The following is a 20,498-nucleotide window of genomic DNA, read 5'->3' as shown; positions in this document are numbered from 1 at the left end:
TCTCAATTTGCCTCTCACTCCAGAACAGAAGGTTTTATTGTTTCATATTATTCATTCTTTGTGCTTGTGGGCACTTCGTTGAATAAATAATTTTAGTAGAGGCACTGGCATTTGGCCAGCGCTCAACCCACTACAAAATATTCAAAGATCAAAGAACATCCTGATTTAAGATAATCTTGATATTCACATAATCTAGCCCCAGTCTCTGCCAAATCAGGGCCACCTAGAGCAGATGACACAGGAACATGTCCAGATGATTTTGAATGTCTCTAGAGACGGAGACTCCACGACCTCCCTGAGCAGCCTGTTCCAGCGCTTTGCCGCCTTAAACGCGGAGAAGTTCTGCCTCGTCTTGAGGTGAAAATTCCTGTGTTTTAGCTCACGGCCACTGCGGTGTGTCCTGGCGCCGGGCGACACTGGCAGAAGCCTGCCCCCATGCTGCCGGCCCTGGTTTGCCGAGCTGGAGTTGCCGGTGTAGCCGCCCCTCACAGGCGCGGCGCGGCGCCGGGCGGCTGCGGGTGCCCGCCGGGCCGCGCGGGGCGCTGTGGGGCCGGGCGGGAGTGCGCCGCGGCCATGTCGGCATCGCTGCTGCGCCGCGGCCTGGAGCTGCTGGAGCCGCCGGGTGAGCCCGCGGGGCCGGGATGTGCGGGCGGGCTGAGTGGGGCTCCCCGGTACGGCTCCAGTGACTCCGTCCCTCTTCCCGTTGCAGGCCGGGCGAAGGTGCCGCCGGGATTTCAGCGAGGCCGGACCGGCCCCAGGGCGGCGGGTGCGGCGAGGCGGAGGAAGAGGGCACCGGAGCCCGTCAGGAACAAGGCCACGGTCAAGGGCAGAGTCGTGAAGTCGGCAATAGGTGAGTCCCGACCCCTCCACAGCCCTCGCACCGAGGATTCCTGTGTCCCGCAGCCACGCTGCACGTCGCTATATCCGTCCCGTCCCTTCCCGTCCCATTCTCCTGAATGCCGTCTTGGTGTCGCTCACTTAAACACAGCCTCATTTGTGGGCGCCCCCCTATCCCTGAGCTATAGCGGTGTCTTTTTCACGGGGTTTTGCTGATCCTTCTATGACTCTCCTTGTGAGCTGCCTGAATGAGCAGCTGATGCGTTTTGTTTCGTTCTACTTTGCCCCAGAGGAGTACCATAAGAAGAAGCCTGTGAATCACTTGAGGGAAAATCTGCAGTACATGTTAAAGGGACGACTTGTTGCAGACAAAGCCGTCACAGAACAAGTAAGACTGTAATTTCTCTTGGGGGGCGTCAGTTTCCACTGAGGAACACAGGTGAATGGGAATCATCCCTGTTCTTCCAGATTTATACCCTGCACAAGAGAGTCAAGTTTCTGTCTACAGAAGGCCTTGAGGAATTTCTGTGTGCCCTGGCAAAATTACTTACTAAGCTTTAAACTGTTGTTGATATGTTGCTCCCTGTGATGTTCTCTGATACTAGTCAAAATCATAGAATCATAGAATGGTTTGGGTGGGAAGGACCTTAAAAGATCATTCAGGTCCAACCATCCTGCCATAGGCAGGAATGCCACCCACTACATCAGGTTCCTCAAAATATCCTGACAGCTGTTGGCTTTTCTTAAATACCAAAGATATTTCATAATTTTAGCTGGCAGAGATGCCCTGGTTCAGACGTTCTCCTTACTGTCGATCAATCTGGCCTTCTCTGTAGCTGGAGGCTGATTAACGAGGAACCAGATGTGCTGCTGGCTCATGTAATAGGAATTACTCAGCCTTTTAAATGGTGTTTCTCATAACTTGAGAATTTCTTGAATGGTCTTCCCCAAAAGGTAGTCTCATGCCAGGATTTGAAGAGAAGAACAGCTGACATTGCTAGAATCTTGGGCTGTTTTTATGAGTCACAGGCTGTTAACTTACACAAACAAAGTGGTTTAGGCCAGTGTTTCTCAGGCTGGAGATTGTGACAGGAGGTGACAGTGTATTAGAAAATGCAGAGGGAATTCCACCAGCTTGTTGGTTTTTTGGTTTGTGTCATGGAGAGAGGGGATAAAAAAGAAAGTCATAGTTTCAGAAAGTTCTGAAATGAAATCAATGTTCTTATCTCTGTGACAATTACTAGAAAATAGTTTTCATATTTGACTCCAAATAACAAGTTGGTATCTGCTGTTGTCCCAGTGACCTGCTTTGATTAACATCAGTGGTTTGCTTCTCACTTTTCTTTGGAGGCACTCTGGAAGATAGCAGGGTTCTTGTAGAACAGCAGGGATGCTGCAGGTGAACTTGAAAATCACTGTTTTGTGGTTTGGTCTGGAAAACAATGACTGTTGTTTTTTCCATTTCTGTATTGTCTGAAGGTTCTTGCTCAGAACAGAGGCAGGAAGTCCAAAGATCAGCCTCCAGAGAAGACAGAAAAGAAGAAGCCCAAAGGCACTGTGTTTACTGAGGAAGATTTCCGTAAATTTGAGAGGGAATACTTTGGGGTCCCATAAACATCGGAACAGGGATTTTTGCAGCTCCAGTCTTTCTGCAGCTTCTCCAGTCTGGCTCACAGGCCCAGGCATTTCCTTGGCAGTGAAATGCCACATGCGGGATGTGCCTCTGTCAGCAAGTGCCTCTGTGTCGGATTTGCAGGGCAGCTCTGCATCTGGGCAGATCTTGTTACTGGCCAACTAAAGCCACAGAGGTGCTCTCGGCTCTGAGGTGTGTTGTCCTTATAATTATCTTCCTGCAGCTAGTATGTCTTGCATTCTTGATGTAGAAGGGTGGACCAAGCCAAATAACAATCTTTTTTCCCCTTCCTCAGAATATAAGGCACCTGCTACCAGTGTTACTTGTCAGGGAGCATTGAAAGCACTGTATCTGAATGGAGAAATGTTTTGGACCAGCATTAAGAAGGGAAGGATGCTTTGAAAGACTGTTAAACTTGAGTAACCCTGCAGTTTGGGTTCTTATTACAGCCCCTGTCAGGTCTGTCAGTCATTGCAAAAACTTTTAATATGTCATTTGATTAAATAATTGTTGCAGATGCTATCTCTGTGCCTTTGTAGTAGTGATTATTATGACAGGTGATGAAGATGAACCGTGTCACTGCTGAGATCCAAGCATTTCTCTCTTTAGGATGACTCAGTTGTGTGAATGGCCTCTCCATGTTAACACATATATTAAATCATCTCTCTGACATGCTTAGGCCCTCAAAGAGTGCAGGTTGGAATGAAGGTGACTCCTCAATTTTGGCTACTCACAGTTTTCCTTCTTTCCAAGGAAGAGCTTTCACATGGAGAAAATTGTCGTTTGAATGTTTATAGCAGAGTGTCCCACCGAGATTTAGCCATGCCAGCAGGGCACCACTGCTGAGTGTTGCCTGGTCCTGTAGCCAGGAGGGCTTGTGACACAGATGTTAGTCTTGGCATCAAATTAAAATCTGAGCCTGAGCTTGTGGTGCTGGATTGAAGAGAAGTTGTTTTCTTTCAGACTTCCACTAAGTTCCCAGCTGTAACAAACAGAAGGCCCAGCAGGTGGGAGTGTTGTTCCAGAAACTTCCTCACTAAACCACTCTGGGGAGGTCTGCCACTGCCTTTTCCTGTCCCTTACCTAAGAACATGGGAAATGTGTTCCCTTGGGGGGGGGGGGGGGGGGGGCGGGAAAAAAAAAAAAAAAAAAAAAAAAAAACAAAAAAACACAAACCCAGGTAAGGAGAAGAACTAATGCCAAACTTTGGTTAAGCTCAGGAGTTGATTACAAGGGGCCTGTCTGACCTGAGCAGCAGCTGCTTGATGCCAGCACAGGCAGGAATTCGCTTACCCTTTCCCTGCCCTCTGATTATAGTTTCTGGTGCTGTCTTCGTAAGTTTGTGCCTCCTCTGTTGAGTTCTTTTCCTCTTGTCTGCATAGGAGGAAAGTTCACTTGGATGTATGAGATCCAGAGAGGGGAAATAAATAGTGAACGTACCTAAATGTACGTACTGGATATTGGGTAATAGCACGTGGGAGGGGATTTCTTGTAATAGGATCAGGTTCAACTATCTGCAGCCAAAAGTGGTAAATACAGAACACTTCAAAGAACAGTTCCCTTTTTTTTGTTTGTTCTTTCTTCCAAAAAGTAAAAAATGTAAAACAGTGGAATGGAAAAAAAGAATGGAAGCACTATTGTTTGAAAAAATAGGTGAGCAAAATGTGTATTTAGTACAGATCTCCCTAAAACTTCTGAACTCCGTGCCTGCTGCAGTGCATGTGAGCTGGCCTAACACAAGCATCTCTGTGTGGAGCTGTCATGAGGATAATTAACTGTGTGAAAAAGCTGGCTGTGCCACAACTGGACTGAAAGAGGTAGATTTCTGGGGTGTTGTTTTGTTTTAAGCCTTCGTCTTCAGTATTTGGCATTTCCCATGACCCTACAGAAGTCCTTCATGTCCTCTGCTGCTCCTCCTCTACCCATTCCTCCTACGCACTGTTGTTTCTGTGGTTGTTCAGTTCCTGGGCCCTTCTCCTGCAGGCTAAGGGAAGCAAAAGCATCCTTCCATCCTTCCTTGCTCCAGAAAAGAACAGGAGGGTAATGTGTTTCACTCTCTTTGTATGAAACCCAGCCCATTTGTTTGCAAACGTAAGCAACACGAAAGCTCGTTTTTCACAGTTAATGAGGAACTTTAAAGTGAGGCCCAGAGCAGTTCTCCACATGGATAATAACACCCAGACTAGTGGAGTTTCAAAATTGGGTGGCAGCTCTCATTACTGGCTGGAAAGACTATTCAGACAAGCACAGTTACCAGCATACTTCTTGAGCCATTACGTTGTCAAGGAGGGTAAAGCTACCTGACAGACTGAATTTTGCCATTTGAAACTAAACTTGACTGTAGAGTGAACAGTATCCTTAAATAAATTAAACTCTATTTTGTGGGAGGAAGGAAAAAGAAGCAGAAGTGAATGGTGGCTCTAGAGATACCATCTTCAAGGGCAAAGATCTAACACATAGCCTTGACTTTTCCCCTCTCTGTCAGGGTATGAGCTCTTAGGAAAGAAGAGCATTGCCACCTGAATACTGGGTAGATAAGGACAGGTGGTGCTCCATGAGGGCAATGTCTTCAAAGGAGAGGGAAGAAGAGGTACCAGCCTGTTGCACGTGCCTGGTGTTAAGCTAAAGCCATGCACCTTCTCATACTCCCAGCTGTCTGTCTAGCCATGCCCAGAGGATGCCAGCTGGGACCCCAGGAGGTGGCTACCTTGGAGCAAGCTGCCCCATCCCTGTAAGTGTTTGAGGCCAGGCAGGATGGGGCTTCGAGCAACCTGCTCTAGAGAAAGGTGTCCCTGGCCAGGAGGATTGGAATGAGATGATCTCTAAGGTCCCTTCCAACCCAAACTATTCTAGGATTCTGTGATCTCTGTTCTTTGCAGCCAGACTTCTCTGCCTGATGGAAGAGACAAGAAGAGGTTAGGGAAGCAGCAGCTGCTGTAACTTTTCCTAGTTGGCCTCCAACCTGTTTCCCACACTGGAAGCTGACAGGCTGCAGGCCCCAACAACCTTTAGACCTGCTGGACAGCATTTCTTTCCCGCGCATCCGTGAGTGGCGGCACAGGGAGGTGTCCCAGTGCTGCTGGGCCAACACCGTATGCTAGCTGAGCTCATCAGGCTGCTGGCTCCCTTCCCAGCTCTGCAACACCAGCTGAGCATACTGCAGCAGAAAATAGGTAGCTGAGCTAGGGAATGGTGAGGGTGCCATCTTACAGGGCATCTCCACCCACATGCAGCAGGGAGTCAGAATGGGCAACAGTAGCAGCAGCTTTAATATGAATACAAATAAAAGCTCTGGAGTGTTATTAGCGTGTTAGAACTCTTCCAGGGAAACTGTTTAGGGTAGTTCCCAGATGCTCAGCCTTGAGCTAGCTTAGTGTGAATAAGATTCATCAAGCCTCTTAGTGGCTTATTGCTCCCTTGTTATGTGAATGGAAAGCAAAAAAAGGAAATTTGCTCCAGTGGGTACAAACTAATGTAAGCTCATACAGCCTCTGCTGTATCAGCAAGTCTCCACTTCCTTACCACAGAAAGCAACAACAGCTAGTACCAGCACTATGTGTGTGTCAGAGAAGGGAGGACTGCAAAAGTAAACCAAGAAAATGTTTGTTCAGGAGAGCAACTTCTTGCCTGTGAAATGACTTAGCAGTAACAAACCTGGCTGCCAATGAACTTGCACAGGCAAATGATACTGAAAACACTGAAAAAGCTGTAGGGGAAAATCAAAGGCTAGGGGAGGATCCTAAAAACCTTAGCCAATCTTACCCTCTGGGTTTTTTTTCCATGACTGCCTTACGTTTCAGTCTTGCTGATGATCAATTACATCTACTGAACTTACAGGCTCCTGACCACCTCAGGAAGGGGGCTGATTATTGTAAAAAGGGTGCACAGCAGCAGGGCCCTGAATAACTCAGGAAAGTTACAGCGAAAGGAAGTTCCTCATTTTGAGACATAAAGACCTATCAATTCAAGTCGAAATGAGGAGTGTGAAAGAAGACAGACTGCCTACTGTCTGCGTACAGCTTAAAATGTGGAACTCCAGCCAAGGCAGGCTGAAGGGTTGGTAGGTTGGAGAGGGATTAGAGGTTTGCATGTCTGTCTGTAGTTATGTTAAATAGGATTAACAGAGACAACCACTAACTGGTGGGGGCAGGGAACACAAAACACATGAAGTTTGTTCTGCAGCTATCTAAGGGTTACACACCTTTTTCTGAAGGAATAAGCTGTTGGCAGGGCTAAGCAGTAACATAGCCAAGCTGGTATGTACTGAGCTGCACCGTTTGATACCAGCAAGATGATTTATCTCCTTTAATGAGAGGCAAAGACCAGGGCTCTTTCTCCACCTGCCTGCACACTGCAATGGAGATGCAGAGGAATTTCAGGACTAGGAGATTCTCTGCCCTATATAAATTAAACTGATGCATCTGCTGCACTTGGAACTTGCTCCTGCCATTCCTTAAAAGGGGGCATGTGTGCAAAAGAGGAAGAGAACAGCTGAAGGAGAAATAAGAGGGCGCTGGCCATCACTTGGAGAGCGTGCACCTCTGTAATAGGGAAACTGGAGCTTGTGGGTGCAGCCAGCTTCCTTCATTTGGTGACTTCATTCACTTATGACACTGCATGAGTGCACTGAAAATAACGCAAAGGCAGCATACCTGGGATATCTGAGCAGCCAAAATAGTATTGCCTAGGTCAGGGGACTGAATTCTTCTGTCAATTCACAGGGCCTGAAGAATTTCAATTGGAAAGTAAGAAAAGGTGAGCACTTCTGGCCCAGCAAGGGATGCTCATGGTAAGACCCTAAGATGGCCTTTGCACTTTGGAAATGAAGTGTAAGAAGAGTGGCAAGCCAGTGAATACTGCAGGACAGAGGAAGGTAGGATATCCCTAGAAGCTACTTGGACTATACTAAGAAAAAATTAATATCCACAAAATGGAAATTACACCTAAAGGAAGGACAATAGAGATACTGTTTGTTTTTTACGGGTTTGTTTAGGTTTGCTTTTTTGAAGGCCTAAGTCTATGGGGAGATAAAGAAAACTGGTATTCTTTTGGCCAAAAATGTATAGATTTCCCACTCCCCAAAAAAGGTGATGGACTACCACTGTGTGAAATTGCTTGCATCAAAAGAAGCCACATTTTCTTTCTATATAGTCCAGCTTGGGAGCACTGGAGGAGCATTCATCTCCCAAAGGACAGCCTGTCCTTGCAGCTATTTCTGGGCTTTCTGCCAGGGCAAAAGCTATTTGAAAGATTTTATCATCATTCCTTCTTCATTCCCCAACACTGCAGCTGTGTATTTATTTTTGTAAGCGTGCTGCAAAGGTGCATCTGATTCTCCACACAAGCATGTGAAGAAGTTGTCAGCAGTGATGGTTTTCCCTTTTCCTTTTGAAAGAGAAGAGCATGCACCTGGGTCTCTCTAAAGGCAGGGTGAAGTGGAAGGCAGTTATAAATATTGTGATAACAGCAGAAACAAGCTTGTGAGAACGGGCTTTGTGAGCAGTGAACTGTAAGAGGTTGTTTGGTTATGTGAGGGAATATTAGACTCCTGTTTACCATGAAGCACAAAATTGGCTGAGGGATCCGGAGCCTGAGGGTCATGCATGCTGTGCGTGTGAAGTCTACTTCACTGCCCTTAATTCAGAGGAAAAATAACTGAGACAGAAATCCCATGAGCTGTGCCAACTTCAGATTCAAATAGCTTTTATATAACGCAGATTGGGGGAATTCTGCTGTTTCCAAGGATAAAGAAGAACTAGGCTCCTCCAGGGATAGGTAAAGCCTGCATTTCATGCACTACAATCTAATTCTGGACATGGTATCATGCTCTGTGCAAGCTGCAAGGAATCAGTTGAAGCACATTTGTTCTGTGAGGCTGTGAGAAAAAGGAGAGAGCTCCTGCAGTTTGCAAAATATAAAATCAGTTATTAGGCAGGAGGCTGTCATACTTTTTTACCCTTGTGGGCTGAAGTTTGTGACAGATGTTCCTTGGCTCCTGCTGCAAGCTGGACAACCTGCTGGGCTGCAGAGCCATGCAGCATGATGAAGCCTGGAGGAAAAGTCTAGATAAAAAATGCAGAGAAGAGTCAGCCCTGATCTCTAGCCCTTGTGAAATCTTGACTAAGTTGCTAAATATGGAAACACAGCGTCATTTCAGCAGGCATTGCATGAGATTGCCATATGGGCTGCCTCTGCAAAGCCACAAGCTCAGAGCCTCGGCAAGCACTGACACTGCTGACTGCTCTTTAAGGGCAGATTTCTGACTCCCCTGCAAGGAGTTCTATAAAGCACATGCACAGCAGCAGAGAGCAAAGCAATATGGATGTGTCATGCATTCCTTCGCGCCTGTTCCAGCTCTGATCTTCCTTCCCTGGACTGAGTGTAATTTGGTAAATTGGACCTGCATACCCTCTACAGGGCTGTAGAAGCCAGAATCATGTACTTACTGGCCAGCTCAGACACTGCCTCGTCCACCTGCAGAGCATGAACATGAAGAAAAATTGTTTTTAGTCACAAGTGGCTCACAAACAGCCCTGCCATGGGGTGGGGAGGGGATAAATGTGCTGAGTTTTTCCAGGCTTCAGGAGAACTGAGTTAGTGCAGCACAACACAGGAGGTGATCCCTCGGCCCTGGTTGCTGCCAGGTGTAAGCATAAGTTTCTATGGCTCTAAGGGAAGAGGAGATGGTTGCCCTGTGGTGGGAAAGCGAGATCAGTGTGAGGAGGAGAGGAGGGTTTTGCCCCACACAGGGAAACCACCAGCTCCTAGACTGTTACTGTGTTTTCTGTGGCACAACTGAGACCAAGTGCAATGTCATCTCAGTCTCAAATTTGACCAAAACCTTATGGCTTTTCTGACTCTAATTATCCCCATCCCCAACCTGGCTGATGTAGCTGATTCTAAGGAAACCTATTACATTGGTCTATCTCCTAAACCACAACAGAGTCCCTTGTCCCTGCCTGCACTCTCCAGTTTGGAGAGTTTGCACTGCAGTGCATCCCATTCATACAGTAAAGTCACCAGGGCCCTTACCCAGGAGGTCTGAGACTACCCAAACAAATTGTCTTATGATACTAAGGTGAGTGTCTTAGTTATTTCCACCACCCCCCCAGTATGGCATGAGCCCTAACTCCTGACAGGGAGCCTTCTTCCTGTAATTTAAATAGCACTCAGCCACCCAGGCACAGCTTTAAGCGCAGACAGGTGCCACTGAGGGCCTGGCCTACTCACCCTTCATGGCAGTGATCAGCTCCTGCTGCCAGCAGCTACCTGCACTATCCATCAGCTGGAGTAGCCTTCACACAGCAGATCCCCAGCACACAGCTGTTATCTCACATCAGGTAACGCCTTGAGCAAGGAGCAGGGATGAAGGACTGCAGCCCTAACTTGAGGGCATCGGGAGCTCAAATGTCAGAGACCGGGATCCCCAGCAGGTTGCAACTGGAGAAACCGTTCTTCAAGGTCCCCTTGAGAACCTTTTCCCTTCCCACTCCAGCATGGACTGGAGCCCTGATGCCACTGCACTGAACGTGTGCACCAGTCAGGCTGGGATGTCCAGGCACCTGAGCCTGACGGCTCAGGGAGCCATGCTAGTGGCAACTGAGAAGGAACAACTCCTCAGAAAGTATATCCACATGCCAGAGGGATTAAGCACTGTTAAAGGGGGGTATCAGTGGCAAAAAGAAAAGAAAGAAGAGCATACACGAAGTACTTAAAAACGGCACGTGCCTAATCCTTAAGCAACCCCAACACCCCCAAACACAGGCTCTGCTCCAGCACACCAGTACCTTCCCTGCACAGCTGAGGCAGGACTAGAGCTGAACGAGTTTTATGGACCAACTCAGCTATAGCCTTGGTAGAATAAAGTCAAATTTATATTTACAGTTTAAAATTTAACTCATGGGTGGCTGGCTTTAGAAGCTGACTTTCACACTGATGCAGGAATGTGACCCATCAGTAAGAGCACTACAGTAACCCCATCCATCTGGCCCAGTTCACACATTTAACAGGACCAGGCAACAACTCCTGCTCATGGTTTGGGCACTGGGAGACCCACAGGCACATGACGAACCCAAGTGCAAGTGAACACTGGTGCTTACTCTGGACTTATGTACTAGCAAGCTCTTTCTTAAACCAGCGTTCGGAACTTTGGCTATTTTGTCCCTTGCTCCTTTTCCTGCCTTCAGAGAAAACATCAAAGTCTGAAAATCAAAACCTCCCACCACATGGTATTGTGAGAAAGTGTTCCATTGACTCACCAATCTCAATGTTTCAATGGGCTTACAAATTTGCTGAAAACCCCAAGACACCTCAATGTGATCCCCTCACTTTAAAATACATACAAATTATGGAGGGGGACAGTCAACTGAGACATTTTACACAAAATCCAGTACAAAGCACTCTGTGCACTTGTACTGTATCCACCCACCCAGAACAAGCACAAGGGACACACTGCACTCTCTAGACACACAATAGCTTGTTGTGCTTGTACTTACACCCAGGTGTGGTTTAAGTCAAGCTGGTTTTACAGGTACCACTCATCACACACCATCATTGCACATTTACTACAAAATTATTTATTAGACAGCAATACACAGCTTTAGCAGGAAGCTTATATACATGCACACAACACTGCTGACTACCCTACTCAGGGACTCTAGTTTTCTTGCCCTTGGCCTTGCGGACCTCTTCTATCAGATCTTTTAAGTATTGAATTTCCTTACTAAGGGAATCTGCTTTCTCTTTCAGGGCCTGGTTCTTCTGCTCCAACTCTCTGCACTCCCCAGACAGTGCCTCCTGTTCCGCCCTCTTCTTCTGCCGATACCGCGTGGCAGCTGTCTTATTCTGCTCCATCTTTTTCAGCTTCTTATCTATTTTCTTTTCTCCTTTCATCTTTGCTGACACTACCTTCTCTGCAAGATGACTGTATGGTTTGGATCGCACAGAGCCACAAGGGGCATCTGCAGGGAACTGGCTGACATTGGGGGATCCAACTGAATTGGTGGGGCTGTGTTGGGGGGTTCCCAGGTAGGAATCTGGGCTCATGCATATTCCACTATCATCAGAATGGTTCTCCTCCTCCTTCTCAGACTTGGTGATCACCACCACAACAGCGGGGCATTCCTGCTTTTTTTCTCCTTCCAGAACATCCACTTCACTACCTAGTTCTAAACTAAATGAGTGGTCTGGAGTGGAAATCAGAGACCCTGGGGAGAGGGGAAAAGACCAAAGGGATGCCAGTGGGGCCATTGGATCTGCTCCAGCTGGGGATTCAGGGAGTTGGGTGATTACATTATTCATCAGTGGAAGTTCTTTGTTGTGAAATTCCTGGATGGTAGCATTAAATAGATCACACGAGTCTTCCAACGCGGCCATCAGCTCGTCTGGTGAGACGGTGGCTTCCAGATGTTCCATACCTAACAGGGCATCAAAATCAAATTCCTTCAGATCCATCTTCTCCACCATCCACTCCATGCCAGAGAAGGCATCCTCTGCACAATACAAAATGTATATCACCACTTCAGTAAACCATCACACGGTCCAACTTAAGCTTATTGAAAAACAATCTGGAAGTTTATCATCTCAACATCTTTCCTCTCTTATGTATAAGCAAAAAGAGTAAACCATCAGAAAAAATACTCTTTCACTGAGCTCCTAAAAACTGCAGGGTACAATGCAGGCAGCTCTTGTGACAGTCCAACCCTCTTATTTAAAGACCAGAAGAATTCAGAGACATTTACAACATAAAACCATGGGGGGGTTTTTTTCAGCCTCTGCCAAGAAACACTACCTTTGACAGCTGCTGTATCATTTCAAGGCCAACACAAGTGGCCCTTTACCACAGCCAGCAATTGTGTGTAGGGTAACCAGCATACCACACACTCTTTCCAAGCCCAGGTAAACGCAGGTGAGATTGCCTTCAGATTTATGAAAACCTAGCAATTTATTTTAAACTGGAATGTTGTGGTATTATGTAATTGATGCCCTTTATAAAAATAAGTAATACCTTACCCTGGCTGCTATCTATGGTGTTGCCTAAACTGTCCACAGCAAGCCAATTGGAGGAGACTGCCTTAGCCTTGTCGCTGGAGAACCCATGCGAACTGAGGGGCTCGGCCACCTCCAGGTAGTCATCTATGAGTCCCAGACTTTCCTCAGCCACCGAACACGGCTGGCTGAAGGGGGATATTGAATCCCCCAACAGCATCTCGTTGTTCAAGAAGCTCATTTTCGTCAGCTTTTAACGCTTTGACGTCGAAGGATGTAGACAAGTAGAAGGCTTTTTCGTCGACTACAGCAATGCTGCTGTGCGGTGCCGTGAAAAACCTGTGAACAGAACTTACACTCATCAGTATTTGGTCCATAGTAACCTTTTCTAGCAGTGGCACTTTCAAGAAGTATGACGGAACTTTACAGATTATCTCACTTATTTCAGTGCTGCTGCGCACCCCCCGCTTCCCTCGGGGACAGCCCCGCCCACCCGCCGCCATTTCGCGGTCCCGCCGCCATTTTGTGTCCTGCCACGTTTCCACCGCGGCTCCGGCACCGCACAGGGCTCAAGGCTAGGGCTGACTTAACGCTGCACTACTGCAGTATTTAATATTAGTACTGGTGCCAGATGAGTTACAACCCCGTTCATCTGTCTGCAGTTATACCACGTGGTCCTTATACTCAAACCCCTAAAAAACCTTATTTTTCCCTACGTACAGCAGCACTTCCCCTTGCGAAAGCAAAGAAACCCACCCTGATCAAAATCCCAGGAAAAAAAATCCCATATTCTTCGACAGCGAGGTTTCTTGAAGGTTAAGAAACAACACGTTTCTCGTAAATTCTTTCGAAATGGCATTTCCTGCTATTTCTAATGCTCGCCGCACCCGGAGATACTGAGCTACACAAGGATCTCCCCACCTCGCACCCACTTTGGCTTAACTAGGTAATTTATGTATTCTTTTGGTATACCTAGGTCCCTCCCCCCGCGAGATACCAACTAACACCATACGCCTAATAAACCCACCCCAAAACCCCACTTTAAGAGGGTAAAAGGGCGCCAATCAACACACAAGAGAAGGAGCAGCTGTCCCTCACACCCGATACTCACGCCATGGTTGCAGATGCCGGGGGTGTGCTGAGGCCGCCGCCGCTGCTGCTGCGCCTGCTGCACTGGCCGATGCCGCCGCTGGCCCCGCCGCCTTAAAGAGCCATGGCGGCCAGGGGAAGGGGGCTGCTCGTATCCGCGCCGCGCGGGAGGTGCTGCGCACGCTGATACGGCTACAAACCCAGTTTCGACTCTCCGCGACGGGAAACAATGAGGTGGCACGAGTCGCGTTCCGCTCTTATATAAGAGTCGTCTCACCAAACGAGCTGCGATTATGCGGTATCCTTCCGCCAAGCGTCACTTGCCTGTCACCAGGACCTAGCGGCCTGTAGTCTATCTTTCTGGGTTTCTCTCCTGCCGTTCTGCCACGGGTTAAACACAGGAGCCGCCGACAAGACACCACAGCGATACGATGGGGCAGTTGTGGAGGGACTATATGGTGTATACGTGCGCGCCTCATGCCCCCCCTTGGGCGCGACTGTGCCACGTGACCGGAGGGACTAAGGACGTTCCGCCAGCGGAGAGCTTTGAGGGCAGAAATTTTACCCGCAACAAAGACGCGAAGCTCGCGCGGAAGACGTCACGCAGCTCGCCACGTGGGAAGGGCGGCGCTCATTGGCTACGGACGAGTCGTTCGCGTGCCCCGTGAGCTGTTATTGGCCAGGGCCCGGAGGAGAGCAAAGGGGAGGGGAAGGAGGGGGGAGGAGCAGTGGGACGGGGAAATGGTGGCTGGATGGGGTGGGTGAAATAAGGGTGATGCTGGGAGTGGGTCGGGAAGGAGCAGTCGGGCAGAGAAATGGCGCTCGCCCACGGTAGCCCCGCGTTTCTCCTAACATGCCCCTCTCGAAGCAGTGTGTGCTCCCCACTTTGATTTCCAGCGGTCCCTTTTGTTCCCCACACAAAGCCCCACTGAGGTCAGGCGGGAGCAGGCGGCGGCGGCCCAGGCTGAGGCGCTGGCATGGTGCCCCTGAGGCGGCGGCAGCCCGCCATAGGCTCCTGCTCCCTTAGATAACGCGCTGCCTTCCCTCCCGGCCTGCCCCACACATAGAGCGCATTGATTTCGGGCTCTCCAGGGCTGTGTTTGTGTGCGTGCAGAAGGGCATCTGCCTGGAGCCTGCCGGTCTCACAGCGGCCATGGGGCACCGACGCTGAGAGGCTTCTGAGGAGCTGGGTTGCAGAGCCGCTCCGCCGGGCAGCCGAGAGTATCAGTTTAACTACTGCTTTCAACCCACGCAAGGGCTGAAAATGAAGTTGGTTATTCCACAGCTGAGGAATGAGAACGTCCTCTCCTGCCATGCAATTTCATGCTGATGCAGTTGTTTCTCTGTTCTCTGTTCTCTGTGGAGACACCACTTGACTGGTGTGTGTATTAATGCATCACCTTTAGAGCCTCGCGGCTACAAAGGGCAGTGACACCTTGGACAGCCTTCAAAGTGTGGTTTCGCTTTTTATGTGATCCAAATCAACTTGCTTCCAGGAAAGAAGTCAGATCTCTTTCCCCACCCTGTTCCCGGTAAACAGTTCTACCAGCTGGCCTGCCCCCCCACTGAGACAGCTCACAGCAGGAAACTCACAGGGGTCAACAGTTTTCCACTGGCTTCAGTTCCTTCATCATCCTCTCAGTCGGGTCACACAAGCACAAGCTCCGGTGAGCTGGGAGTTTGAATACCCGTGTCATTCCTCACTGTGTCAGAGTTACCCAGCTTCAAAACGTTGATTTTTCCACTTTGCCAGCCTCACAGCATCATCAGTTCTGAGAGCTCTGGTGGGACCTTGCTTGTTCCAACATCACCATCCTGCAGCTCAACTTGCTCTCAGCTACTTCTGCAAAAGGCTCCTCTGTTTTCGACTTAAGGCCTCAGCAGTATTTGTGTAAAGCCGTAGCCTGCACCTTGTTTGCTCAGGTCCAACTGCCTAGAATGTCTTAAACAACTTGGCTCATGATTTGCAAGGATGGAGTGTGATCCAGTTTCTACTTTTAGCAGTCTGGTCTTAGCACTGTAGCTACAAAGCAGAGTATGTCACTGCACATCCATAATGTGCACACTGGCTACTGAATTTAAAAGGGCAAATTTCCCTTTATGTTGGTTTGTTGATATTTTATTTTAGTTGGTCGGTTTTGGTTCTTTCTTTCTTTCTTTCTTTGCAAGCACAGACTTTTAAATGACTCATTGAAATAGAGGAGCCAGAGAAAAATGTCCTCCAATGCCCAAAAACACCACCGTAGTAGTTGAGCAGTCTGAGATAACCGTTCTGATAAATACACTACAGAAGAGGCAGATCTTGCTTCAAAGGAAAATTGAGAGGCTGTGGCAGCTTTTAAAGAAGCTGAGTGGGTGATTGGGTGTGTGGATGGGTGGACAGCACTTCCAAGTCCTCACTGGCTGAGAGAGAGCTCTCACATCCACTGCTGTGCCTGTCTTTCCTTCCTTTAAGTGAAAAGGGTGATTGTATGACCATCATAGCAGCTAAACAAACAGAAATGCACCCAATATATATACACCCAATCCTTCATCATAAAAAGATAATTATAGATTTCTCTGAAAGGACTCTGGGAATGTGTGCACAAGAATCACGTAAGCAAAAATGAAGTATGCAATGAGGAATTTAACCCGGATCTGCCTGTTTCCTAGCTGCCTGCTTTCCCTTTTGTGTGTGAACTGAGGTGGAAATTTGTCTGTATTATGAGTTCCAGACAGATTTTCTGTAACAGCCTTCAATCCAGAAAATTAAATCAAGTAACCAGAAGCCAGCCATTTAGAGAAAAGCATATTTTTCCCTGTTTGCTGCAGGACTGCAGAATAACTGTTGTTAAATCATTTAATGACCTACAACCCAAATTCCTTCATAAATTATCTTTCTTCTTTTGCAGATATTATGTCAGATATCTCCACTGTGGCTAGATGTTTTTAAACCAAGGTAGAAGACACTATTTTAAGCAAAAATAACATTTTTTTGGGAATTTCTGTACAAGAGAAATTACAAGTATTTTCTAAGCACAGGACTACGAGCTACTCATTACTAACTCAAAAGTGTTTAAAAAAAATTTATTTCTCATATTACATAATACATTTGTGGCTTACAGACTGAGCTGCTCTGAAGAAAATTTAATTTCCAGCACAAACAAGTGGCTTCTGAGGGAACACCAATTTGTGTGCATGGTGAGTGAAGTCCTGCTGTCACGTTGACAGCTTTATCACTGTGGATGTTGTTTTCCTACCCTGGGCACTTCAGCAAAGGGAACTCCTGGGATAAGTAAGATCCATCCTGACACAGAAATGAGGAGCCAGGTGCAGGAGAAAGGAGCTGCTCTTCCAGAGCTTGCTGCAGGAGAGAGGCCAAGGGCCTGGTTGGGAAGCAATGAACCTCCAGCCAAATAGCATCACCAGGAGGTGGAAAACATACTCCTCCATTCACCCTCCTCCTTCCTTAGGATGGAGGGTCACTATATGGGCTTTAATAATCTCTTTGGTTTGGTGGGTTGTTTTTTTTTTTGGTGGTGTGGTTGGGTTTTTTTTGTTGTTGTTTTTTGGGGGTGGTTTTTTGTTTGTTTTTTTGGGGGGTTGCGATTTTTGTTGTTGTTTTCTTTTGTTTTGTTTGTTTTTCTTTTTGAAGTAAACATTGCAAAGGAAAAGAGGTTTTCTTCTTCCATCAGCAAGAATACAGGAGATAAACATGCTGAATGCTGTTAGTAAGCACACCAAAGACCGAGAGGACATAAATGTTTCCATAGTTACATCCCCTCACACAGTCTAGACCGGCTGCATAGAATGCTCTCAGGGACTGTCAGTAGCAGGGAAGCTCGTTGGCTTCTGTAGCAGGGGAGCAAGGGTGGTGGGAGGAATGGGTATCGCTGGGCCCAGGAGAGGAACCAGCAGATGTAACAGAGACAGAGATGTCTGCTCTTCTCCAGAGTGCTGGGAAAGCCTGAGCCAGAGGGAAGGTGGGCTGACACTGCTATGGGAAAGTGCCTGACGGCCATGGTGGCACTGGGCAGGCAGCATTGGGCCCTCATGAGCCTCAGTGCCCCAGAGAAGGAGCAGATGGGCTTTCTGCTGGCCCTGGGCTTTGCTGGGATGGCTGGGGAGGAGGGGGCACTGTCTGCTTTGTAGAAGGGTGAGTGTGAGCACAAGCCTCAAGGGGATTCTTGTGAGGGATAATTTGAGTCCTTCAGGAAGCCTTACCTCGCACTTCAATGAACAAAGCATTTCCAGAGACTAGCAGGATCTTTTCCTGGAGACAGAGTGCTGAGGAAAACACAAGGGAGGAATGAGGCAAAGTAGAGAGACATTTTGAGGAAGAATTACCTACAGCCTCTATGGCACAGACTAATTCACAGTGCTTGCTTGCTTCTTTCCTCATGTGGTAAAAAACAGATATCTGAAAAATCTTTTCTCCCAGATTCTCATTGTAAGCTCTTTAGGAATTGCTTTATAGATATTCCATTTTAAAACCAGATCAAAAAGCAAATCTATATGATTAAAGATCAGGCTGGGAGGTATTAACATCCATCTTTTATTACACACAAAATAAGTTATCCATATGCTCTGCCTCATTTGTTTTGGACTAGTACACTGAATGGAATCTAATAAATCATTCACTACTTACCCACCCCTTCACTGTCTCCTGTTTCCATCCTGCTATGTAAATATCCCTGACATTAGAAATGAGACTAATAAAAAAGAGGGTTAAATCTGCAATTTACATTTGCAACTTACAGTTCAATTATTTCACACAGTTATGGAAACAACCCTGGTTGTCAACCTACATTTTTCTTTACTGAACAAACTTGGGCATGCTCAACACATGCTGATAGCTCACAAAATACCTGTCTCCAGAGGCTTAGTTACTCAGAATCATCCAGGCTGTGGCCAGCTGCCACAAGTAAAAACATTGTCCAAATCTGGTAAGAGGGAGGTGAGTTGTAACTTGCCCAAGCAAAGCTACAACTGGCTGAAAATTATGTTTAGCAAAAAATATGCATGAAGGAGGGAGAGGAGGGGGTGCTGACTTTTGTTCAGACCACTGGGGGATATTTTTAGTTGTCTCATTGTCCAGCCTTGTTTTATTATGATGAAAGGACTTGGGGGTCAAGAATAATCCTTCATGTGCATTAACATGTGGGCTCAGTTTAGCACACAAACAAAAGCCTTCCAGTTATCCAAGCAATAAAAGAACACATTTCCTGTCAGCTATTGTTCTTCATGGGCCTATAGATGATGTGACTCCCCTGTAGATTGTGTGCTCAGTGTGTATCAAAATGTATGTACCTGTAGGTTACCATCATCTGCTGCAGTCACGTGCCAGGTGTCTTGTGCCCTTCTGTGCAAAAGGGTGGAGAGTGGCAGTGTACATTGCTTATTTTCTTGCAGTGTGAAGTTAGCAAGAGCTGAGGCCTGACAAGTAGGTATGGATTATGAGACTGCAGCATTTCAGCCCAGATGCCAGTGAGTGAGTCAACTTCAGAGACTCTTTCAGTGTCTCAGTGCCCCTTAGACCAGTCAGCATGAGGGCCCCTTGCTGTACCAGCCCAGCAGCAGTTACACTGCACTCCTGAACCTGGCGTCCCAACCAGCAGCTTTGGAAAGGTTATTTGAGTTTATTTCAGCCTCTCTGTTCGGGGGGGTGGGGGGGGGAGAGGGGTGTACAGTGGAAGGAGAATACCAGGCTGTGCTCTGTGTCCTCCTTTGGGGGATTTGTTTTTCACTTTGTGTCACATCAGAGTGTTTTGATGAGGCCAGAAAGAGAGACTGTGCACAGGTGTACTCTGTGAGTGAAATAAAACAGAGTTCTAGGAATCTTTTGGGTGTGTTGTGAGATCCCTGACTCTGATGTGGGCAGCTTCAGCAAGAACACTGACACAACAAGTAGTTCAGTGTTCTGAACTCTGAAACTCATTTGAAGACAAGTTACTGTTGAGGCTGTAGCTGCCCAGGTCCCTGGAGAGGAATGCTGCAGCCATTATTCAGTAATAATTTTCCTCTCTTCATAGGCAGCAGCTGCTCAGTGATTTACCAGCAGACTTTGTACTGTTTTAATATATATTTGTTTACAAAGGAGGAGAGAAAAAATCCTGGTGGATGTTGACACAATTGTGATACCATTGAGTTTATAGCTTTTTCCTGAAGGAACATCATTTTCCCTAAGGTCCCTGTGTTAGGGGATTTGGCAAATTATGTCAGAAAGATTTTTTCGGAAGACTTTGAGCCTGTTCTGCTCCCTGCACTTGTAGTATGTGGACTGATGGGTGGCTTCCGCAGAGCCTCCTCAGGTGTGTTACAGGTGGACTGGCCATAGGCAGGCTGGATAATACTCCCCAAAGAAGATTTTGCAGCCAAAGTAACATACTGAGTAGGTGCTGTGGCTTCTCAACCCACCTGCCCTCTTACTGCCATTGCTATGGTGTCTGGTGAGGGAGGTTTGCAGTTCTTTTAATGGGAGGAGGTTTCTGTGCTTGACTGCTGAAACAACTGGTTTGAGACTAAAACCAGGTCTGTCAGGAGTCAGCCACACCAGCCCAGCTCTTTGGGGGAGGTACAGCTGGCCTGCTCTTCTGCCACTCAGAGGATGAGACTGTGTCCTGGCTTCAAGAGGAGACACCTCTGGGTTTGAGGCAATGCTGGTGCTATTCAGGAAGGTAACATTTGAGCCATTCACCTCAGCCATCCAGTCTCAGTAAGACACATTTGGATGCTGAGCACTTAGCAGAAATACAGGTCTCCCCCAGGCAGGGCAGGCTCACAAAAGGGTAAGTCTGTCCCAGGACACAAAGCTTGGGAGTCATTAGTCTGCTGGTGACATCAAACATTCTCCTTGGCAGTGCAAAAGTGATGGACTCAAGAAGCATTATTCTTCATTCATTATTTTGTTTTGCATAGAAAAAGAAAAAAGTACAAAAATTAAAGAAAAAAAAAAAAAGGGGGTGGGAGAGGA

General features: G+C 47.4%; 2 protein-coding genes across 3 annotated transcripts; one reads left to right on the top strand and one right to left on the bottom strand.

Annotated features, from left to right (window-relative positions):
• The first annotated feature begins 523 nt into the window (after positions 1 to 523).
• RPS19BP1 (ribosomal protein S19 binding protein 1) lies at positions 524 to 2,992 on the top strand. 2 transcript variants are annotated; one of them, XR_010720889.1, is made up of 5 exons: positions 524 to 622; positions 710 to 850; positions 1,128 to 1,225; positions 2,317 to 2,662; positions 2,766 to 2,992. XR_010720889.1 is itself a non-coding variant. In XM_066184157.1 (4 exons), the coding sequence occupies exons 1-4, from the start codon at positions 574 to 576 to the stop codon at positions 2,449 to 2,451; spliced, it is 423 nt and encodes a 140-aa protein (XP_066040254.1). In that variant the 5' UTR covers positions 524 to 573; the 3' UTR covers positions 2,452 to 2,992. The 2 variants fall into 2 exon arrangements, 1 of the variants encoding a protein (XP_066040254.1); XM_066184157.1 differs by having other exon boundaries at positions 2,317 to 2,992.
• An 8,031-nt stretch (positions 2,993 to 11,023) lies between these two features.
• On the bottom strand, positions 11,024 to 13,797 carry ATF4 (activating transcription factor 4). The gene is made up of 3 exons (XM_066184155.1): positions 13,569 to 13,797; positions 12,482 to 12,796; positions 11,024 to 11,961 (listed from the first exon to the last, which is right to left on the bottom strand). The coding sequence occupies exons 2-3, from the start codon at positions 12,696 to 12,698 to the stop codon at positions 11,114 to 11,116; spliced, it is 1,065 nt and encodes a 354-aa protein (XP_066040252.1). The 5' UTR covers positions 12,699 to 12,796; positions 13,569 to 13,797; the 3' UTR covers positions 11,024 to 11,113.
• Positions 13,798 to 20,498: the final 6,701 nt, after the last annotated feature.

Source organism: Chamaea fasciata, unplaced genomic scaffold, assembly GCF_029207755.1.
Source record: "Chamaea fasciata isolate MVZ Bird 193981 ecotype frontalis unplaced genomic scaffold, bChaFas1.0.hap1 SCAF_5, whole genome shotgun sequence".
NCBI lineage: Eukaryota > Metazoa > Chordata > Aves > Passeriformes > Sylviidae > Chamaea > Chamaea fasciata.
The sequence above is the reverse complement of the archived record's forward strand: the minus strand, read 5'-3'. Positions and strand labels throughout refer to the sequence as shown.